The sequence below is a fragment of the Triplophysa rosa genome, linkage group LG17 (genome assembly GCF_024868665.1).
Source record: "Triplophysa rosa linkage group LG17, Trosa_1v2, whole genome shotgun sequence".
NCBI classification, from domain to species: domain Eukaryota; kingdom Metazoa; phylum Chordata; class Actinopteri; order Cypriniformes; family Nemacheilidae; genus Triplophysa; species Triplophysa rosa.
Window position 1 is genome coordinate 11643564 of NC_079906.1, and position 22661 is coordinate 11666224.

At 39.4% G+C, this 22661-nt stretch overlaps 1 protein-coding gene across 4 annotated transcripts in view; it reads right to left on the reverse strand.

Moving 5' to 3' along the window:
• Window positions 1–22604, reverse strand: part of gapvd1 (GTPase activating protein and VPS9 domains 1) — a 35662-nt gene extending 13058 nt beyond the window's left edge. For 2 of the 4 annotated variants that reach the window (XM_057356627.1, XM_057356625.1), the window contains exons 1-13: window positions 22436–22604; window positions 12301–12505; window positions 11839–12106; window positions 11180–11755; window positions 10530–10616; window positions 9756–9890; window positions 8055–8247; window positions 7185–7265; window positions 5972–6126; window positions 5720–5849; window positions 5298–5423; window positions 5013–5186; window positions 1221–1346 (exon numbers count right to left, since the gene is read on the reverse strand). In XM_057356627.1, the coding sequence (XP_057212610.1) occupies window positions 1221–1346; window positions 5013–5186; window positions 5298–5423; window positions 5720–5849; window positions 5972–6126; window positions 7185–7265; window positions 8055–8247; window positions 9756–9890; window positions 10530–10616; window positions 11180–11755; window positions 11839–12106; window positions 12301–12485 (2236 nt within the window). In that variant the 5' untranslated portion in view covers window positions 12486–12505; window positions 22436–22604. The remainder of the gene's footprint in view (window positions 1–1220; window positions 1347–5012; window positions 5187–5297; window positions 5424–5719; window positions 5850–5971; window positions 6127–7184; window positions 7266–8054; window positions 8248–9755; window positions 9891–10529; window positions 10617–11179; window positions 11756–11838; window positions 12107–12300; window positions 12506–22435) is intronic. The other 2 variants (XM_057356629.1, XM_057356628.1) reach the window with 1 other exon arrangement.
• Between the last annotated feature and the right edge of the window lie 57 nt (window positions 22605–22661).

Below are 22661 nucleotides of genomic sequence, written 5' to 3' on the forward strand. Positions count from 1 at the left end.
ATTTATGTGCTCGTTTGTAATAATGCAGGTCTGAATTGGTCTTCTGAGTCTACTTTCTGCTGCCTAGAAGTGAAACAAAGCCCAGCAATGCAAAAAACAAATCACTCATTCTTCTATTCTAGAAAAGAGGCAGGCAGATACGACCACACACAGACCACATTTCCATGATACTTCTATGTCTTATCTGTCGGCAAATTCTCCACATCAATTTAGATTCGAGCGTTTACTGAAATGACCAAACGTTACACATTTACATACAGTGGAATGTACCTATACATACACATGTATACATAATATACATAACCCTGTCTGTGAAAACCCAGCTAAAGCTTTCGTAAAATGACTTCTACATTAAATCGTTCTACATAATGTACACATACTGTGAAAATGTAATCTTGATATATTTAATATTGACTGAGAAAGGCCACGTCAAAAATCAAAGCCAACTTTTGGTATTTTTAGGTGTGAAGTAATAAAATATTGCGTGAATAACTTAAGAGTTTATTTGCAAAAACGGATCACTCCATTTAAAAACAAATTCAAAAATCATGTTTTTTATTGTGTTTTATTGTGTTAGTGAGCTGTGTTAGTTGTTATTATTTCATCTAAACAACTCAGCTGCCATTTGATTAATAATATTTTCAATCCACAATAAATATGTTATTGCAAAAATCTTCAAATACAGTCAGTTTAAAGATCAAATATAACAAATGTATTAATTACACAATTAGAAAACAATACTGCATATCCAAACAAGTGGCATTATATTATATTATAATTTATTTATTTTATTTATTATTTTGATTTTATTTTATTGATTTAAATGTGAATTGAACTTGAGACCTAAACTCACATGCACAAATAAAAATACCCTTTAGTTAATCATAAAAAATGAACAAGATAAAAATAATTTTAGAACCGGTTTAGGTTTATGTTTGTTATCTAATGCAGTAAAATGTTTTTAAATTTGGCTTAAATGTTCTAAATTTTTGGGGTCCGTTGTTGAGGAACAAGATGTATAGGACAAGAGTATAAGGTCTTTTCTTACAAAAGTTCATTCCCTTTTCTTTTGTGTTCAACAGAACAAATAAATTTATACAGGTTTGGAACAACTTGAGAGCGAGTAAACGATAACAATTTTCATTTTTGGGTGCACATGGAAACACATTAGAAAGTCTTTATTCTGTATGAAACATTAACATTTTTGCACAGCTTCTTACCAGAGTCACTTGGCAGGACCTCCACACTCCAAGCCTCGCTCGTGGTTTCCGAGATGGTGGAACCGTACGGGTCTAGCAGAACCGGCAAGCAAAGCATGCTTCCCAACGCGTGCTCCGCCGCGGCCCCTGTGGAGAGCGCACACGTGAAAACACATGGGTGTGAGGGGGCCATCTGATCTAAAGCAGCAGGTAGGCGGATTGCAACAGGAATGGCAAAAGGTTAACCGCAGCCCCCTCCTCCCAATCACGGACGCGCTATATACTGTATCATCGGGGTTGCGACATTGAGGTGCGGATTGAGCTGAGCATCACTCATAACCTCATTATTCTCTCAACCGGCGTCCCACACAGCGCCTCCTCTCTCCCAAACACTCCCAACAGGAGCTGCCGCCTAACAAGCCAGAAGAATGGAGACGGAGAGCGGAAAGGGGCGGGGGTGAGACGACAGCTAGACCAGCGGGGGGGTGTTTGCACGTGCGTGGGGGCGTTTGATGGCCGGGCGGAAGCGGAGATCATGAGCGCTCCCTATGACGCCGGCGGAACCTCTCGGCGGGTCACGTCTACCTACGTACGTGCGCAAGGGCAGGTTTGGTGGGCTTGCAGGAGAGCTTTCCCCCGCTGGCCCTGTTTACAGTGAGTGAGGCAGGGGCTCTGGGCCGCCCGTCTTTCAGGTGCATGATTAAATGAGTGGCACCCGCAGTAGTGAAACAATTAGAATTTCTGCCTCATTATCATGGTAATCTTATCAGTGGGATAATGAGGTATTAATGGATATTTAATGTGTATCTCATAACCCGATCCCTCGGAGAAAACACATAAGGAAATCGCTGTAAATTCACTTAATGATGGAAAAGTCCCCCAACGCCATATTCCGAGGAATGAAAAATGGAGGATGCAAATGAGAAGGAACCAAGGTCAATAAGACTGCTGGGACTGTGTGAATGTCAGAGAGACGGAGGGAGAGCGAGAAACAGAGAGAGGACGTGGAAGACGAGGGAAGAGAGCGAAAAGATGGTGGGGAGGTGAGAAGGAGAGTAAAAGACGAATGAGAGAGAAATGGCATGTGATGGACTGGAGAGAGAAGCCGTCTGAGGTTGTTGAAGTACAGCTCTATATAAAGCTTCACATACAGAATTTGAGTCGATATAGACTGACCCAGGGTGGAGGGAATTAAATGGGGACAAATTCATTTAACAGACACTGGAGGGTGTAAGAAACACATGACCTTCTAGAATTATATACATGGACAATTTGTCTCGAATGATAAATTGCGATAATATTATTTTCGTTTCAAAACCATCTAATGTCTTCCAAAACCGTCAAGAAAACATGGCAGAAAGGTCTATTGTGACATTTGCAAGACTGCACTATATAGGAGCACAAATATACTGTCATCTTAATTTATATACCCAGGGGTCTTCAATAGAGGGGGTTCTGCAGAAGATACACCATTTACTGCTTTATTCATTTAATTTTTAAAAAATTTCAGCGTAGTCCTTCCGAAACCTTGGATGTCCGAATTCGCTGAATTCGCAAATTCACTGACAACGCATTATTTGATATTTTTAATTATTGATATTTGCAAAACCAAGTGGAAAAACATAATTGGTGACTAATAATAATGATTTATGGCAACAACAAAAAAACAATTACAAAATATGGAGATAAGAGGTTTCAGAAGGACAGGAGCGATATGCATAATTAAAAACCCAATATTCAGTTAACTGAATCAAAGCATAATGCCCCGTTCACGTAACAAGCGACAAAGCGACATGATCCCATACATTTAAATGGAAAGCTGGCGACTTCCGGTGACACGAGCAGTAGAAACAGTTGGCGACCGGATGGGGCGTGTCTAGCGACGCGAAAAAGCTGGGAAATGTTTAACTTTATGCAAATGAGAAGCAACTTTTGGGAGCGACAGCCAATAGGAGAGAAGATGGCAGCTAACGTGATTCTTCTCCTCTCAGCTCATGCAGTGAGCGTCACCAGTAGAGGGAACGCCCACTAGCGACCTTACTACAAACCCCTGGCGACTTGCAGTGACAAAGTCGCTTGTAATGTGAACGAGGGGTCAGTCAAGAAGCTAAAGTTCTGTACATAACATTCACTTTAAATCAGGGCTGTCAAACGATTAATCACGATTATTCACATCCAGACTAAAAGTTTGTGTTTACATTATATGACTGTGCATATTCATTTTGTATTTATAAACACATACATATGCATGCATATATTTAAGAAAAATATACAAATGAATAAACATTTAGATATAATTTCAATTATTGGTAAAAATAAATAAAAAATACATCTAAATATTTCCTAATTATATATACACATGTATGTGTATGTTTTTGTGTTTATAAATACAAGATAAATATGCACAGTACATAGACATATATTATGTAAACACAAACTTTTATTCTGAACGCGATTAATCGTTTGACAGCCCTACTTTAAATGTATTAGGTAACATTCAAATTCAAAAGTATATTTTACATCAATAGTGGTTATTTTAATGGCTCTGCAATGCAAGCGTCACAAAGCATATAAATATATTAAGATGGTACTATAGACAGGGTGCATCTTTCCAGAGGTCCTGGAATGACAAGTGCAACTTTTTAGTTAAAGGAAAGTTCAAAATCAAAATTGAAATAATACTTTATGTGCGAAAAACAAACCAAAATAACAAATTTAATCGATATATTCTCAAACCGAATGCGCATGCGTCGAAGTGCTCTCGTGAACGCGCATCATAGACTGACAAGACAGTCATTGATTAACATATTGATTAAAGTCATTATTTTGGTTTGTTTTTCGCACAAAGTATCGTCGTCGCTTAAAAAAAATTCAATTGAGCCACTGTGAGCGGATGGACCAATTTAACAATGCCTTTAGTACTTTTCTGGGCCTTGACAACAACTATAACCATGATGTCTATGAGGAGGCCTGGAAATCTGTCGGATGTCACCTAAAATATCTTTATTTGTGTTCCGAAGACGCCGGGAGTTCTTAAAACATGTGGAACGTCATGTGGGTGAGTAAAAAAATAACACAAATTTGAGGTGAACATTTCCTTTAACCACAAGGTGGCAGTAATGAGTTTACTGGCAGTACACAAACTGAACCTTATCTATCGGTAAAATGCATTCAACACTTACATCTAACACAAAATGTTAGGATTGCAAATTCAATTTTACTTTTGAAATGTTCGAAACTGTAAAAAGATAGCCGTAAACAACAACACTAATTGTGACCCTGGACAACAAAACCAGTCTTATGGGTCAATTTTTTTTGAAATTGAGATTTTTACACAATCTGAAAGCTGAATAAATAAACTTTCTATAGATATATGAGTTGTTAGAATAGGACATTATCTGGCTGAGATACAACCGTTTAAAACTCTGGAATCTGAGAGCGCAAAAAAATCAAAATATTGAGAAAATTGCCTTTGAAGTTGTTAATCAGGGCACTGTGGCAGACCATCCACTCACAAAAATAAAGTTTTTATATATTTAAGGTAGGAAATTTACAAAATATCTTCATGGAACATGATCTTTACTTAATATCCTAATGGTTTTTGGCATAAAAGAAAAATCGATAATTTTGACCCACACAATGTATTTTTGTCTTTTACTAAAAATGTTCCCATGCTACTTAAGACTGGTTTTGTCATCCAGGGTCACAATTGTGGTCAACACTTGTGTGCTGGTCATAAAGCACACTGTGAAGTGTATTTCCTCGAGACTTCAGCCCATGATTGAAATCCAGTAGGAATTCACTACGTCTCACCTGCTATCTCCTGCAATCGGTCCTCATCAATGTTAGGGTCAAAGTCGCTACCCAGCACGTCAGTGCTCCAGGTCTCACTGACAGTCTCTGAAATGTCCCGGTCATCCGTCAGGCCCATCATGTCTCGAATCTCAAACTTTCTCAGTTTATCGTCCAAATTGTCCTGAGTGGTAGCTACATAAAGCACAAACCAGAGTATTATAAGAGAGCATTCAACGCTCCACTATTTTGAAACTCAGCTTGATTTGTTGCTGCAGTTTTGACTCATGTAAAACACATATTTACCCTGTTCATGTTCTAATAGCTGTAAGGCCTCTGCACCGTTACTGCCAGATGGCCCTGGTCCTCCTTCAGACACAGACTCTACCTCCAGGTCCAACGACGAAACTGAATTGGAGCGGTTAGATGGCCCTGCAGATAGACAACAATATTAATTTTTCATATTGACTAATTTATTATTATAAGCAAACTTAAACAAGGGTGTAGTAGAGATTTGTTTATTGCCCCTTGAAGGATTTGCAACCTTTCCAATACCAGAACAAGTCTTTACCTACTAGGCTACAGCAAAAAATATTTTACTCTTAGTGTTCATGGTTTTGATTTCAGGTCTCAGATGATGTACACCAAGAAGAAACTCGAGAGACAGAGGGACATCAAATTATTAATGAACAAGAGAGCCATCTGCTGGTCGCTTTGTAAAAGCACACCTTCAGAAATGCCCTCCAGGTTGTCACTGCAGAGTGAGAAGCGTAGGGTTTTGTCAGGTTTCCCATGCAGTTTGGTGTCATCAACCGGGGCATCTCCTTGACCGCCGTCTCCAAGATGCAGAGTCAAAACCTACAGACAAAGTAATATTGACACATTTCCATTGTATCTATTCTTTTAATTGCCATGATCATTGCTTACAATAAAATGACTGCATTGGTACAGAGTGTGATATATTGGCTACACCTCCTCACCTCGTTCTCTGACATCATCCCGGGGATGGTCTGCGGGGAGGTCCCAAGTGAGATGACTAGCACTTCCTCAGGCGTGACCTCCTGCAGAGACTCTTGGGAGCTGGCCTCAGTCTCGCCCTCCTGGGCCATGTTGGATCGACTTCGGCTGCGAGAGCCTGTTGGGTGAAAAAGAGAGCAAGCGGAGACAAAATGTTAGAGTTAGAGCCAAAGATAGGCTGCTAACAGGCTGTGTTAGCTAGTTGTGCGCCGGAGTGCAAAAGCCTAAAATATAAGGATGATAAGGCCTGCGTGAGAAATGTATGATGCAGATCTACTTTCAAAAACTCTCAAAACAAACTTAAAGATGAAAGACAAACATGCTGTTTCTACTTTTTTGACATTTTAATTTTGATGATAAAAGTATTTACAAATGATGACAGCAAAACAAATGTGATACATCAGCCACAAATGTATGCTCATTCAGTGCAGTCACCATAAACACCCAGTTTACACTTTTTGATGTTAAAGGAATAGTTTGTCCAAAAATGAAAATTCTGTCATTATTTCTGTCAACAAGTTGTTCCAAATCTGTATAAATTTCTTGTTCTGATGAACACAGAGAAAGATATTTGGAAGAATGTTTGTAACCAAACTGTTCTTGGACCCCATTGACTGCCATAGTAGGAAAAATTGCTTTATACATGTATTTGTTCTGTTGAACACAAAAGAAGATATTTTGAAGAATGTGGGAAAGCAAACAGTTCTGGGACCCTTTTGACTGTCATTGTAATTTTTCCTACTATGGGAGTCAATCGTGGCCAATAACTGTGTGGTTACAAGCATTCTTCCAAATATCTGTCTCTGTGTTCAACCAAACAAAGAAATGTATACAGATTTGGAACAAGTCAAGGGTGAGTAAATGATAACAGAATTGTTTTGTGTGTTAACTGTCCCTTTAATATTCATCATACATACCAGGTAATACTGGTATGACAAACAAAAATGAAATCTTGTAAAGTATGCAGATGCATATTACAACATTTATGACACCCATGAACTTTCTTGCAACTACAACAATATCACTAGAGGCACATGTGCACGTAATACGGATGTGTTACAGCAAGCAGCAAAACGTGATACAGCGATGATTGGCAAAGCATAAAGCGAGGAGAGGTCGTAGAGGGGCGGGGGTATCTGATCACATGACCCATGGCAGGGCGACAGGGCTACCCACCAAACGGGGTTACTAAAGGTATATGAGCAGACAGGCCCGTAGCTGAGGGCTCCCAACACGTTATGGCAGCCAGCTGTTGTCCTGATGATCATTGGCAGCAAGGCAAGAGAAAAGGGTGGAAAAGACAGAGGGGAAATCAGAGAGTTGGTGGATACATGAAACAGAGTACGTCAATGATCAGTAAATTAATGTGGAACAAACAGTTAACAATCAAAGGTCCAGTTTGTAGTTTTTTTGAAGATCTATTTACAGAAATGCAATATAATATACATAACCATGTCTTCAGAGGTGTATAAAGACCTTACATAATGAAGCGTTTTATTTTTTATTACCTTAGAATGAGCTATTTCTATCTACATACACCACGGGTCCCCTTACATGGAATTCGCCATGTTGTTTCTACAGTAGCCATAAACGGACAAACTGCTCTACAGAGCGCATTTCGTAAATACGTTATCTCCTCCCGCAAAGAAGCAAAAACGTGACGACATCTTAGTTCTGTGTCAGCCTCCGTAGTGCTTCGAAAGGGAGGGGGAGGGGTGGATTGAGCCGTTGGTTGCAATTCACAACCTCACCACTAGATGTCGCTAAATGTCATACACTGGACCTTTAAAAGAAGACCATTGACAGTTGTCCGCATCGGTGAAAGTTACAAAACAGGTGTTGTATTGCAAAAAATAATTTTAGCAATACGTTCTACGTGGTCTATTCGGTGGTTTACATCCCCCATTTTTTCTTTTAAAGACTGTGCCCTGGTTCCTTGTGGTTAAGGAAATTTAATTATATTAAGACCATGTCTCAGGTGTAATTACAGGGGGTTAGTCACATAAGCTTCACCTATGAACATGTAAGTAAGTGTAGAAGAATTACCAATGGGAAGCCTGTTCTTTTTGTTGGCGGGTGTGGTTGCGGGGGAGAGCTGGGGTGTGTTCGATGGCGTGAGCTCCAGGCTGTTGCTCTTTATCGTGCGGGACTGAGGTACGTTAGCTACCAGGGTTTCCAGAGCCAGATGATCCTCCTCTCTGAGCTGATCTCCTGCAGTGACCGCACGCACAAAGTCCACCTGAACACAGAAATGATACATGGTAGATGTGAGCAACATCTATGGTGTCTCTTCAATACAACCCTGCTATCATAAAGTTTGCTATTTTTGATAAAAAAAGGTTTGGTTAAGATGTTCATTGAGCTTTCTTTATATCTTCGGATAATTTCTGAAGTCATTCTTTATCGGTGCAGATAATTAAAGCAGGTGGGTCTCATTATTCAGCTATCATCATTAGTGCATTTCATACAGTGAGTCTAATGCAATAACAACATAGGAGCCGGGTTAATTGGCTCTTTAAATGACAGTGGGATGATGAACACGTTGCTTCACATGCTGGGAAGAAAACACACGCAGGCAGGGAAGTAGAGGATTCTTGGCAGCATTGGGTGGGAAGAGTTAAAGGATTATGACTGGAAAGGTATGTGGTATGACTGTTAATGGTGTATTGGTTGGATGGGTTTGGACAAGTCTGCTTTACTCAAGATTTAGATTCAATTTATTGTCATTGCACATGTACAAGTACAAGGCAACGAAATGTGACCTCTGCATTTAACCCATCCAGAGAGTAGTGAACACACGTACCCCCGGAGAAGTGGGCAGCTATCACTACAGCGCCCAGGGAGCAAGTAGGGGTAAGGTGCCTTGCTCAAGGGCACCTCAGTTGTTACCCGCCGGCCCTGGGAATCGAACCGGCAACCTTCTGGTCATGAGTCCGACTCTCTAACCATTAGGCCACAACTGCCCTTTCTGTGATAGTTCACCCGAAAGTGAAAATTCTGTCATCATTTACTCACCCTCATGTCATTTCAAACCTGTTTGACTTTCTTCCTTCCGCAGAACACAAAAGAAGATATTTTGAGGAAAGTTGTTAACTGGCACCCATTCACTTGCATTGGTTTTGTGTCCATACACAAAGTGAATGGAGTCCAGTGCTGTTCGGTTACCAATTCTTCAAAATATCTTCTTTTGTGTTCTGCAAAAGAAAGAAAGTCATACAGGTTTGAAATGAAACGAGAGTGAGTAAAAGATGACAGAATTTTCATTTTTGGGTGAACTATCACTTTAAGGAAGTTTTGACTGAAGCTGTCATACAATTACATCTCATTTATCAAATGAACACGATCATGCATTATAGAGATATCACCAAAAGTGGCTTTAGAAGTCAATATATTGTTTTTTCATATATGTGAACACAAGCCTAGAGATCATATCCAATTTATTTTGCAATGACCTTGTCAATCTGCCTTGGGGGTCGATCACACAGACTGCATTAATTTTGACATTAGTGAAGGTGCGTATAATGTTCAGGCATTACTCTAACATTGTAGCATTTGTTCTGGGAAAATACAGTGTTTTAACCTGAAAAAGCTATACAGAGTTCTTGTATAGTCAGCAATACCGTTGCTAGACCAGTATTTCAGAGGTGTGACTTTATCAATATCCAAGAAACAGGTCCATTATACTTTCAATAATGTAATGTAACAACGGAAGTTTACTTTCTTCCACACGTATTCTTCAATACATACCAATGCCAAAAGCTGATTATGTGTCAAGTAAACCACAGTACGTGTCAAGCCCTCCAATAAATTCATCGAGGACATGGGAGGAGTCTCGACAGCTCGTCCACCAATCACGACATCCAGAAAAGCAGAAACGCATGTCTGAAAAGATACGAAAGCAAATCAGCAGAAAAAAAATAGAGCTGAAAATGTTTTAATGAACCATTTAACACAGCAATGTACACAGTATACCCTAATACTCTTTCTGCAGTATGCAGGATATTAACTGTGCTATAAATTTCTTTGTTCTCATGAACACAAGATAAGATATTTTGAAGAATGTAGGAAAGCAAACCGTTCTGAGACACTTTTGACTACAATTGTCAGTTTTCCTACTATGGTAGTCAATGGTGGCCAAGAACTGTTTGGTTACAAGCATTCGTCAAAATATCTTTCTGTGTTCATCAGAACAAAGACATTTATACAGATTTGGAACAACTCAAGGGTGAGTGAATGATGAACAAATTATTTTTGGGGGGTGAACTGTCCCTTTAAATTTCCCTTTAAAGACTGACACACGGATTTTAACAATGTCTTTACTCCCTTTCTGCACCTTAAAAGTGGTAGTTCAGAAAGCTCTTGGACTTCATCAAAAATATCTTAATTTGTGTTCCGAAGATAAACGAAGGTCTTGCGGTTGTAATTAATGACATAATTTTCCTTTTTCTGCTAACTATCCCTTTAATACATGTCTAAATATGAGAATAAAGTTTCACAATGTGAAACTATGTTATAGCTTACCTTATCAAACTTTGCTAAACTGCTTTTACGTCGAGGATCTCCATCGTCTGCATCAGACATGGCTAACTGCTGCAACAACTGCCCAACCTAAAACATCAGATCACATTTTATTTTACAACTCAAACATATTCTTCTATAAAAATCCATCATATCCTCATGAGTCTAAATTACGATGTTTGAGTTAAAAAACACACACACAAAACAAAGAAATATCTTTCTATGCCATTGTTTTCACTGGCCATACAAAAGAACAAACAAAAAAGTGATCATTGTGGTCCGTAAACAAATTAATCTTATTAGTCGATTCCTTTACAGAATCTGTCAAAATGATTCACAAGCACCACAGTTATCGTTCTGATTCATTCTAACAAATCAATCACTGAATTGTGATTCATTCAGAGTGGTTACTGGTATAACATCTGACTCACTAAAAAGCAAGTGATTATAACTCTTACTAATTTATCATTCCTGAGAACTGATAAAAAAAATCATACTGTATTTTACAGATGGTTAAATCATAATTGCACAACAGAAAAAAAAAAATGCTGAAACAAATTCCAAACACTGTCAAACTAATACAGCAAACCAAGAACCCAATATAGTTGACTTGTAGTACACTGAAATACAATAATGTAACCACCATCCTCTACCTGCATGAGGTTGAATCGTGCCACCTCATTGATTGGTGCGTCGGATATGATGCCATACTGCTCAGGGTTGACGACGGCTGGGCAGATGAAACAAGTGAGCAGCAAGTCGGTGCACATCGTCCTCACCTCCCCGACGTCTAACCTCTCCACCCGCGCCAGCGTCTTAAACATCTGAGAAACGATCCAGCGCAGGCTCTGCGGGAAGCAGTAGGTGTTCTGCTTCAGGTACCCGATGAAGGAGTTGACCAGCTTCACCAGCTTTGCCTCGTTTTCCTCCACCGCCGCCTGGACCTTCCTACGATACTCGTCCGTGCCCTTCTCTCCAAACAGCCGCTCCTGCTGTGCCGGAGTGAAGCGCTCTATCAGTTTAGCCGGATCTGTCTCCAGATGGTCCTCGTCCTCCACCAGCAGCTGCATTATGGGTTCGTGGAGGGTGGCGGTGAGGAAGAGCTTGGCCGAATACAAACCCTCGGAGAAGAGCTTGAAGAGGATGCTGAAGGCGCACGTCCCTCGTCGCAACAGGCGACGGGGGTTGTCGCTCTCCTTTAACTCGAATTCCACAAGATAGCGAAGCACCTGAGTGAAGCAGGATGGCACGAGTTACAAAGAGCAGATAAAAGTTCGATTTTTAGGACTATATGTTGTTTATTTTAATTTACCTGCAACAGGTAGCTTTCATCTTCTTGCATGATACAGTTGCCGTAGAGTGAGGTGAAGACTGTGTGTATGACTCCCTGAGTGTGCTCATGGTTCAGTCTCTCTCCTGCTACCAAACATGATGCCACCAGCCGCGGGTTCTCCCTCAGCCGGCCCAGGAACTCACCGTAGATGCTCTCCTGAAAGCCCAGCGTCTTATAACCATCCACAAACTGTGTGTCCTCCAGAAACTTGGCATGCTGGCAGCATTCAGCTGGGGACGCATCAGCACTGGGGTGAGAGAAAGAGACATTTCGAGAATTCAAATGTAGGCTGTGCTGTTCTATCTGCCAGCTAACATGAATTTACGTTTCTATTAGGAATCATCTGGCTCTTTCAGATAATCTTACTGTGTTGCCTCTGGTTCAGTTGGACATCAGGTAATGTGCTGATTCATGAAACACCAAGCATGATAAGATAATCACCTGGTGAGAATAAGGCGGTCGAGGTTGATTCTCTGCTGTTTGGCGATCCAGGCCGCCCGGTAGAGCTTCTCCGCTGTCTTCAGGACCTCATTGTTAAGTCTCTGGATGAGCTGCTTCTCAGATGCCACATACAGCCGCTCCTGCTTTAGGTGGTGGGCCAGAGTGTGAATGTCTGGCTTCACCATCGTTCAGCTGAGCCACAGTGCTGGGGACAGATGGCAAACAAGGAAAGTGATTAAAACAGTTTAATCACTTAAAACTGTAATACAACAGTTTTCTGACAGCTGAATATGATTATAATGCTAAATCAATACGATGAATGGACGGACTATGGAGCTGAAATGATGGCAGCCTTCTGTATTAAGAGGAAATCAGTGCTGGTGTTGATCAGAAAAAAATATGATTTTAGTAAACCGACAATCCTAAATAACTACTAAACTATGCTGGATCATGTCTGATTTTTGCAACCCACATGCTATGGAATTTCTTTTGTTCACTAGAAATTTGTCGAAAGGAGCTAAATGTGTCATCTGTACTTCTAGGCTTGTTTCATTTGTGACAAATTAAATATGCTGTGTTCTGTTAAAGGCTTACCATTAATGGCCACATCAGAGCAATTCTTTTTATTTTTCTAAGTTTAACCGATTGGTTGAACAGCGCAGATCCTACTGTGTAAGACACGTAATCATGTCTAAACAGGAAGAGCACTCTATTTCCTCTGAGGGGGTGAAAAATAGAGCAATATTCTTACATGGAACTTATGAGCCCATAAACGCAAACATACAGCATTGGAAAATTGCATGAATTTGATATGGTCCAAAGGGCATGCTGAACCAAAACTTCTTTTAATTACTTCACCTTTCTGTACCAGAGTCAGCACAAAGCAAAGCGAACTAGCCTGTACTCAACTGCTGTGACGCGTTTCTTTTAATCCCGTGAAACTGCCGAGCAACAGAACTGAGGCATGACATGCGTCATTTCTGCTTATTGGTTTTGTGTGTAACTGGGATGGCACGCAAAAAATGTGCAAAAATGTGCAAAAATCTTGTGAGAATTGTGCACAAAGGCTGATCAGAGTTATGAAGGATTATACTATAGGCTTTAACACCAAGAAATACAAGAAAAGAGAACATTTACTCTTGGCGGACAAAGTATTTGAGGGTCTAGTTCGAATTAAACTCTTTATGCTGATGTTACTGAAATACAGACTGAACAACACACGAGGTATGGATCAATTACAGTCAACTAGTCATCATACAATAAACCAAGAAATGGCAAAAAGCAACAAACACAGTGACTGACCAATCAGAATCAAGAATTTAAGAGAGTTGTGTAACAACTCAACACATGCAATGGACGCTCCTGTTAATTGTGCTGTGTGTAATTTTTAGGAGGATTTATTGACAGAAATGCAATATAATATACATAACTATGTCTTCAGAGGTGTATAAAGACCTTACATAATGAAGCGTTATGTTTTTATTACCTTAGAATGACCTATTTCTATCTACATACACCACAGGTCCCCATACATGGAATTCGCCATGTTGTTTCTAAAGTAGCTGGTAGTAGTTGGTTGAAATTTAATACATTTCATACACTGGACCTTTATTGCAATCTTCAACCAAAAAAGACAATTCTATCATCACCACTCTCCCATTTTCTAAACAGATTTGACACAAAAGAACTATAGGAGACATCCTTTTAACATGTGCATTATAAATGTTGGCATAAGTGAATTAACCATATCCAATCATAAATCAGATATTTTCGATAAATTCATAAATTAAGTTCACCCAAAAATCTAGTTCATGGTTAGTTCAACCAAAAATGACTATTCTTACCCTCATGTCATTCCAAACCTGTATGACTTTCTTTCTTCTGCAAAACACAATATTTTGAAGAACGTTGTTAACCAAACAACATTGTTCCCCAATGTATGTTCCACTGTATGGAAAGAAAACCACTGAGGCATTTCTTAGAAGAAGCCATAACGTTGCAAAGCCTGGACTACTGTGACCCGTGAGACACTTTCTGTGTCATGAATGGGCAGAAAGGATATGCAAATTGCATCTTGGGAAAGATGTAGACCAACAAAAAACATCCACTCGCACACAAACTCCAATAAACGTTCAAACCAGAAAACATGCTAAAAATTCCTATCATTTCTTGGACCATCCCTTGGGCACAAAGAGGTCTTTGTGAGCATGGTCAAAGAGGAAAACAGAGGAGAATGTGGGATGCAGAGCAGGCCAGAGATGCACTCGATCGAGCCTGGGCCTCCGAGCATCCGCACACCGGCCCACCAACACAACAGAAGATGGGTAGATCTGAGGTGACTTTACCGCTTACTTCTGATTCAGCTCAACCTCTTGTCTTGCTGCCAAATAAAGAATATCACTGCGTTCGCTGTGTAATTCACGGTTGAATGCAGTGGCATGTGAAGATTCAGCCTCCGGGCAGATGAAAAATGTATTTCTTCACCTACGTTTTTTAGTTTATTCAGAGAAGTTTAAGGTCTGAAGAACAACTTTGTGGCTTAGGTTAACATAAAAAGCATTTGGCAGAGACACTTACAGTATACAACATGATATTCAAAGTCAATTTTATCAGTTTGTTCTTCCCTGGCAACTGAACTCATGAACTTGCTATTTCTAGCAATCAAATGCGTCAAAAACTTTAAATAGTAAAGCCAGGGTTAGTGCTAGGTCACAGACTTGACTAAGCAAGCTTTAAATAAGCTTCCAAAACAATTAGGCCAACTTGAAACTACATAACACCAAAAGTCTTCATTTACTCAACCTCGAGTTGCTCCAAATAAGTTATACTTCCTGTATAAATTTCTTTGTTCTGATGAACACAGAGAAAGATATTTGGAAGAATGCTTGCAACCAAACACTTCTTGGCCACCATTGACTACCATAGAAGGAAAAATTACAATGTGAAAGGTGCCTGAAATAACGGTTTCCTTTACATTCTTCAAAATATCTTCTTTTGTGTTCAACAGAACAGAAGAAGAAATTTATAAACCAATATTAAAGCAATTCTGGAATAATTCAACTCTGTAATAAATCAGTTGAGTTTTTTCATGCCTACCTGAAAGAATCTCAAATTACGCAAAACATTTGCAGAAGTACTGGGTCTGGATATCAGTTATTCAGTCCCATGTACCTAGTACAAAGGCAGGAGGACAAACATCCCATACCATTTCTCCTACCATGATAAATGTCTACTACTGAGAAGTGAGAGGGGCATCTTGGACAAAAAAAACCTAAATTCAAATTTCTGAAGCGGAGATTTTAAATAAACAATTTTCTAGAAACAGTAGAATTCAGCTCTTGATCATCTACAATATAAACACTTTCAGTATTTCAACATTTGATGACAATATAAAATCTAGTGGCACTGTGACCACTGGTGATAAAGAGACCTTCTGTTAAATTCCACATTTTAGCAATATCTCCCACCCAGCCACACAAACTGCCTACTAATATCTAAAAAGAAAGATCTTGCTCAAGTACAGCACACAGTCCTAGCTGTGCAGATTATTATGCAGCCGTTTTGGGGGGGGTTTTGAGACCAAGAACATCATCTCAGGAACTGCAGATGGTTTTTTGATGGTAAGCAACATGACAGTACTCTGCAATACACTGACTATCAACGTCAGTGACAACAAGCAACTAAAACCGAGACATCTATTTACTTTCTCTTTTTCATCCTCTGGACTGCAGCCGATGCTGTTTTTAGCAACAGCGAGAGAAAGGCACGCTTTCTAAAAGCACTGGGAACAACGTGAAGGTCCCTTTTTCACTTCCTCTGTGCTGAGTAGCTGTGTTTGGATTAGATCTGACAGAATCTGAGCAGGTAGAGAAGACGCAACTGAGAGAAGGAACAGAGAGAAAGAGTTGTGTTCATGAGATATTTCAAGAATATTTGCGGTAATGATATTTATGACGATATAGAAAAAAATATGGAACAATGTTGTATTGGTGATTGCAGCTGGCAGGCAGCAGTATTTATTAGTGCAAACAAAATAAATGCCATTTTCCATCCTTTTATCATAAGGTGGCAGCAGCAGCATTATAGTGCAAAGTAGTGACTAGGGATGTCCCGATCACACTTTTTGTGCCCCCGATCCGATTCGAGTCATTTTATTTTGAGTATCTGCCAATCTGAGTCCCGATCCGATACTTGTATTTTCCAAGTGCTAGGTGCACGCTCCAGGTTTATTAAGGTTATTAAAATATTACTATTTAACAGTTCAGCATTCTATAAATAATAGCCTAACATATTGTCACAAACAATGACAGAATTCATCTTTTCAACTAAATTAAATAGCAGGATTAGATTAAACATTAAAATGGCCTTCTTTATCAATTAAGTATAGTTTAAATGCTTCTTTTGCAGCTGGAAAGGAGTTTGTCCTCATGAGGAGTCAGAATAACAGAGCTTCACTTGACACCTTGATCGGCCCCCGATCTTTGTGATCCGCTGAGACATACCTAGTGACACAGTCAGTAATTTCCATCCACTGTTCAACAATGAATCTTCCTGTCATATGAGGTGCACTAGCAAGTGCTCCAGCGATGCTCGGTCGAGTCATCTGTTTACTTCTGGGCCGCACATCCTAAACTGTTAGCGGTAACAATTTTCTTGTATATTTTGCAAAATATTGTGCTTTGTTGGAGGTCTGTCCTCTTGTAACCAAACCACTTCCATACTACTGAAGTAGCTCCTTTGTAGGCACTAAATCGTCCTCGGAGGCTTACATGATGCTGCTGTTCCTCTCAGACAGGTGTTGTTGTGCGCTCTAGGGAATGTAAATGCGTCTTACGTCATCACGTCGCTATATAATTGATATCGCGAGATTTGCGATATGACACTTTTTTTATCTTGTAAAAATGTATACCGGTGTTATCGTGGACGGTATGATATGGCACACCCCTAGTCTCGAGTATTCTTACAGTAAACATTCCCACAGAACAAAATGTCTTGTATCAATATGCATGTTCAAACATTTACAGCAGAGGTATAAGGTACACACATAATAACTTTTTAGAGTACAAGTACTAAAACCTTGTATTATTTGTTGTACCTGTATTTTAGTAAAGTACAGTGAAAGTGATGATAGCAAGGTAGTTTGTTTAAAGGGGTCCATTTTTGCCTAAATGTATTATTATGTTTATGATGTGCTAAACAATAGGTGTTCATGTTTTGATATTCAAAAAATGCTTTATATATTACAAATTTCACCTGTGTTTTGCACCGTCATCTCAAAAAACAGGGTGTTAAGTTCCTGGTTCTATGAAGTCCCAATCCAAAACGCTCCGATTGGTCAAGCTGAGCCAGTCTTTTGTGATTGGTCTACCGCTTCAAGTGTGTGTTCAGATGTCCCGCCCACATGACCCTAACCATGTTCCAGGGGGCAGGGTCAATGTAAATTTTGGGATTCATGATTTCATTAACCCAAGAAAAAGTTTGTTGTAGTCCCAACAAGCCATTTATTGTATTGTATCTTTCTTTTCTGTGAACTTTGAGCGCTGGGACTTGGCAGATGTTATTTATGCTCAAACATCTATACAGTTCACCAACTAATTTTAAATAAGTGAAATTCCATCAGACCTCCCCTTTAATGTTTTTAAGAACTGTTAACTCCTTCATAAATTATACAGCAATAATGTTGCGTGAGTATTAGCTTTCACCTTAAATGTTTCCCATCATAATTTAATTTGTTTAAAAATAAGGAACAAAATCACAATGGGTCTTTAAAAGTTTTTGTGTTTAACTTAGAAATGAAACTGTAACCTGATATGATTGATAGCACACATGAGAATAGCTAAATAATTGTTGTTTTGCCATTAAGAAAAATATTTTTTAATAAAAACACTGCAAAATTGCAGATCATGGCTGGCAAGAACCAAAGCTCTTCCGGCTACTCAGTTTAAAACAGGCAGCCGGAAGCGTTCAGCGTGAGCCCCCGTCTCTTTCAGGTTAGGTAGGTGCCTTAACAAGGATCCCTTTTTCAATTCTTCTTCCTCATTGTGTCTGGTTAGGCCAAAGCTCTCGGTGCCCTTAAAGAATGGTAGTTAAGAGCTGTGCAGGAAACAATTCTCAGACTAATAACAAAATTAGGCAGCCCAAAAAAAAGAAACTTCCCGCTGGCTTCATTCAGCAGTAAATGTGGTTACAAATCTACAATGGACTTCATCTTCATGATGCATTAAAAAAAAACAGGTTACAGCATTGCGGATATAGCGACCAAGCAAGAGAAGCTGAGTTTCTATTTCCTGGCAATTACAGTCAAAGAGCCAATGAGGTAACATTTTCTCGGTTTCCAGGAACCAAACCCACATTCCCATTTGCAGCACCATATTACAAATGGAATTTAAAGATGCAACTAAAGAGATGTTCTTGGTCAGCTGAGCTCTTACTGAAAGCTCTTTCAGTATGCTCACATCCGCGCTCTTCTGCTTCTGATGGTATCTAGGTGACCACTGAAAATCCCATAACCAAGCACTGAAGAGGAGGCGGTGGGAGCGCTGCACGGAAATGTTTCCAACCCAGGATATGACCTGCTTTCTCTTCAGACAATGCAAAACATTATCTGTGGTTTAAAGAAATTATGCAGCAAGCAAATCTGACATCAGATAAAATGACAACTGCATGCACTTGACAAGCACATGCATCACCATTATGTCAACATCACCTGTAGATGTCAAAAGAGAAGGAAAATCTGAAGGTGCAATCTGTAACTTTTTTTGTTAAAAATGAACAAAAACAAAAATAAGTTACTGAGAAAGTATATAAATAATCGGTGGTAGTACAAATAGTATTTATTTATATACACAAACTATAAACGCGCATACACGCCGACAAATTGTATTAAAAGTGCTTTTAGATTAAAAAAGGGTATGCGTATGGCACATAGGGTTTCTTTATAGCGCAACAGCGCAATCCACTGGCCTGGCATGCATAATATAGTGTTTTTACTAGTTTTCCCAGATCCATGTAAATGCAGATCGTGTGTACGTGAAACTTTTCAAAAACGCAAAGAACAACTTTTCCTTTTTTCATCGTGTAAACGTACTGTTAGAGATAGAGAGGAAAGATCTGTACACAAAGCCAAAAGTTACAGATTGAAACTTTAAGGAGGGAACATTACATAAAACCATCTGCCTCTAGATGCCGAAGCACTGAGTCAAAAATAGCACAACTGCCAGACACCAAGTGGCCAATCAAAAAAAAACAACTGGAATTGGTTTTATCTGACAGATAAAATATGCAGAATAGCTCAGTCTCTTGTGAATTACAATTCCAAACTGTTCCCAGAAACTGTCATCCGGCTTTCTCAAGCTGTGGATTGAGAAGTTGTTGACCGTTTTGAAAAAGTGCTCTGGCACAGAGAAGACCAACCAAAAAACTAAGCAGCCTTCCTCTGTTCTCAAAACTATAGTTCACGGGTTGGTTCTAATATATCCACTATATACATTTATTTATTTAATTATAATTTTATCTGCAGAATGCAAAAACAAGATCCAATTTATGTCTTTCAAATGAGCAACAAAAAGATGCTTCAATTGCAACAGCTTACCAACCATATCTTTTATTTGCCAATACTTACAATATTTTAGCATTAATGTAAAGGTATTGTATCATCCCTTTAAGTGGCCATCCACACGGAGACGTGTTTAGCTGTATACGTAAACATTTTGTATCGTATAAGCGTTTCGTCCACACGGATCCGGCGTTTTGGGAGCCTGAAACCGCTATTTTTTGAAACCGGTTCCCAGAGTGGATAAATCTGAAAAGCCACCCTTGCGTGGCCGTGTGAACAGCCTATCCGTATATTTTCTAAAATGATGATGTCATCAACCCAGCACACAAAGTTTATGCGCATGCTCCAAATCTTCTTCTCCATTTTTAGTGTATCTCTGTGGCAGAATTTCAGTGCTATATACTGATTTGGCGCGTATACTACATCGTTTTGAGTCGGATTTGTGTGCAGTACGCAGATATTTCTTGAGACGACGCCATGAAAAGGAAAAAAAAGATGTGGCCTAAGGGTGCACAGCAGAAATATAACTGACTAAATGTTGGAATTAGGCTATTTGCCACTTATTAGTTATCATCCATAAAATAAAAACAATGACCAACAATTGATTTTCTTAATCCCTAATTAGTCATTATAACATTGAACTCATTACACTACTACTGAATTGTATGAATCATACAGTTCATATTTAGCTAAATGCCATCAGCAAGGTGCCAGGAAAATACACCGAGTGCCCCTCTGACACTGGTATGTGTGTACTCGCTCTCTCATATCTGGAGCTTCACACTTCCTAACTCCTGACCCTGCTGGAAACACATCCTGCTTGACAACACCGAAATCTGTGTCACGCGTTCTCTACCACACCGTTAAAAATGTAACACTGTCCATTAGAGCAAAAATGGTGTGTCAGTACAGCACTCCAACAAAAACAGTACGTTTGGCAGTAGGAGTAAATTGGCATTGTGAAACTTCCTTATTCAACTTTCGCTGTAATGTAGAGTGAAAGTAGGTCTATGAGGACCACTGTTAGTTACTGCATCAAATTGAAGCTAATCAGAAAACACCAACTGCTACTCAAAGACCACAGTTGACCTAATGTCAAAGTCTTGGCATGCACGGAGGAGAGCGTAAAGCTGTATGGGCCAGCTCGAACAGTTGAGAGATGAACTAGATGGGAAAAACGTCAGTCCTGTGCCAGCCACACACAGCTGAGTGATTAGAAAACAGGGCGCTCGAAGATTTGGCAACTACAAGACTGGCTTTTCAAAGACAGCACGTTTAAGTAAGAGAGCATGTCTAGATAGCAGTATTCCATTTCTTAGATGACCGAAATACAGAAGCCATACCCACACAGACCACCAACCCATAACCAAAAACACAAAAATGATGGCTGTCAGAAATACTGACTATTTAGTTGTATTCGCTCTTGAATTTGGACTTTATTTGGCATTTAAAGGGATAGTTCACCCAAAGTTGAAAATTCTTATATCATTCTTATATCCCACCACCATCATGTAATTTTAAACCTTTCTTTCTTCCGCAGAAGACAAAAGAAGATATTTTGAAGAATGTTGGTAACCAAACAACACTGACCCCCATTGACTTTCATTGTATGGACACAAAACCACAAACATTTCTCAAAATATCTTCTCTTGTGCTTCACAGAAGAAAATCAAACAGATTTTTTGAATGACAAGAATAAATGAATAAATGATGACAAGATTTTATTTTTAGGTGAACTTTCATAAAATGCAATTTTTGTAATGGTTTAATGGTAAACAGCTGATGGTTTATAATGGTATGCAAACTGGAAGCATTTTTTATTTCTTGTGCATGAAATGTGCTTTATGAATTCACTTGCATTGCTTATACTTTTAGGGTCTATTTAGGTCACTTATTACCAACAAAATCACAATGTCTGGAAATAAGTGACCAGCATGTAACCGTGTGAATTTAGAGATGTGCAGTAACACTATTAGCCATCTTTCACAGTATCCTCTCCATGACATATCACATTTCGATCACTATGATAAATGATGTTTGACGACAAAATGCGTTTATGTAAAGATAGTGTACACAAAGCAAAAGAGTGAGACCTGAAAATACGAGGGACAGCACAAACGAACACGGCTGCAAATCAATTGCAAACCATGGGTGTTTGCGGACTAACAGTTACTCGATCAGACAAAAAGTGCATTATGCAATAAAAATGAAACGAAGCAACCCCCTTAAGAGTTAAATCACTAAATAAAACACCGTAGTTAAAATGAGAAGTGCATGAGCACAACAAAAGCTCCAAGTGTCGGGTCGCCAGAAAGCGGAATATCTTTCAGGAGCAACACCTAACATTTATTACTTTGAGATTAAATTTAATACATCGCTAAGTAACGTTAGCGTTTCGTACTCTGCAGTCAGATATCAATGTACCAAGAGACTGATTTACGTCTGTAAGTGTACCGTTCAGCAGCAAACGGGGATAAAAACAAAAGCTGACAACATGCACGAGACAAGCAGGCCAGCGAGCCAGTTAGCACTCCATTCGCTAAAGTGTCACATTAACCATCGCGAAAGAAACACACTTACCGACTACTCTGACGGCTGGGGTGTGGACTATTAAATTCAGTCGAAAAGGTGCGGGTCGATTTGTCAGTCTATGTCTCGTTTTAGTCCGCCAAAGGTCCTAGCTGGGAATGAAAGAGATAAAAACCCTCCGTCGTGAGATTTTCTCCTCCCTTTAGCAACAGTCAGAGCGCACCACTGTCATCAAACGGGGACGCGCGTCCTGCGCATGCGCAATTCATACTTGCGC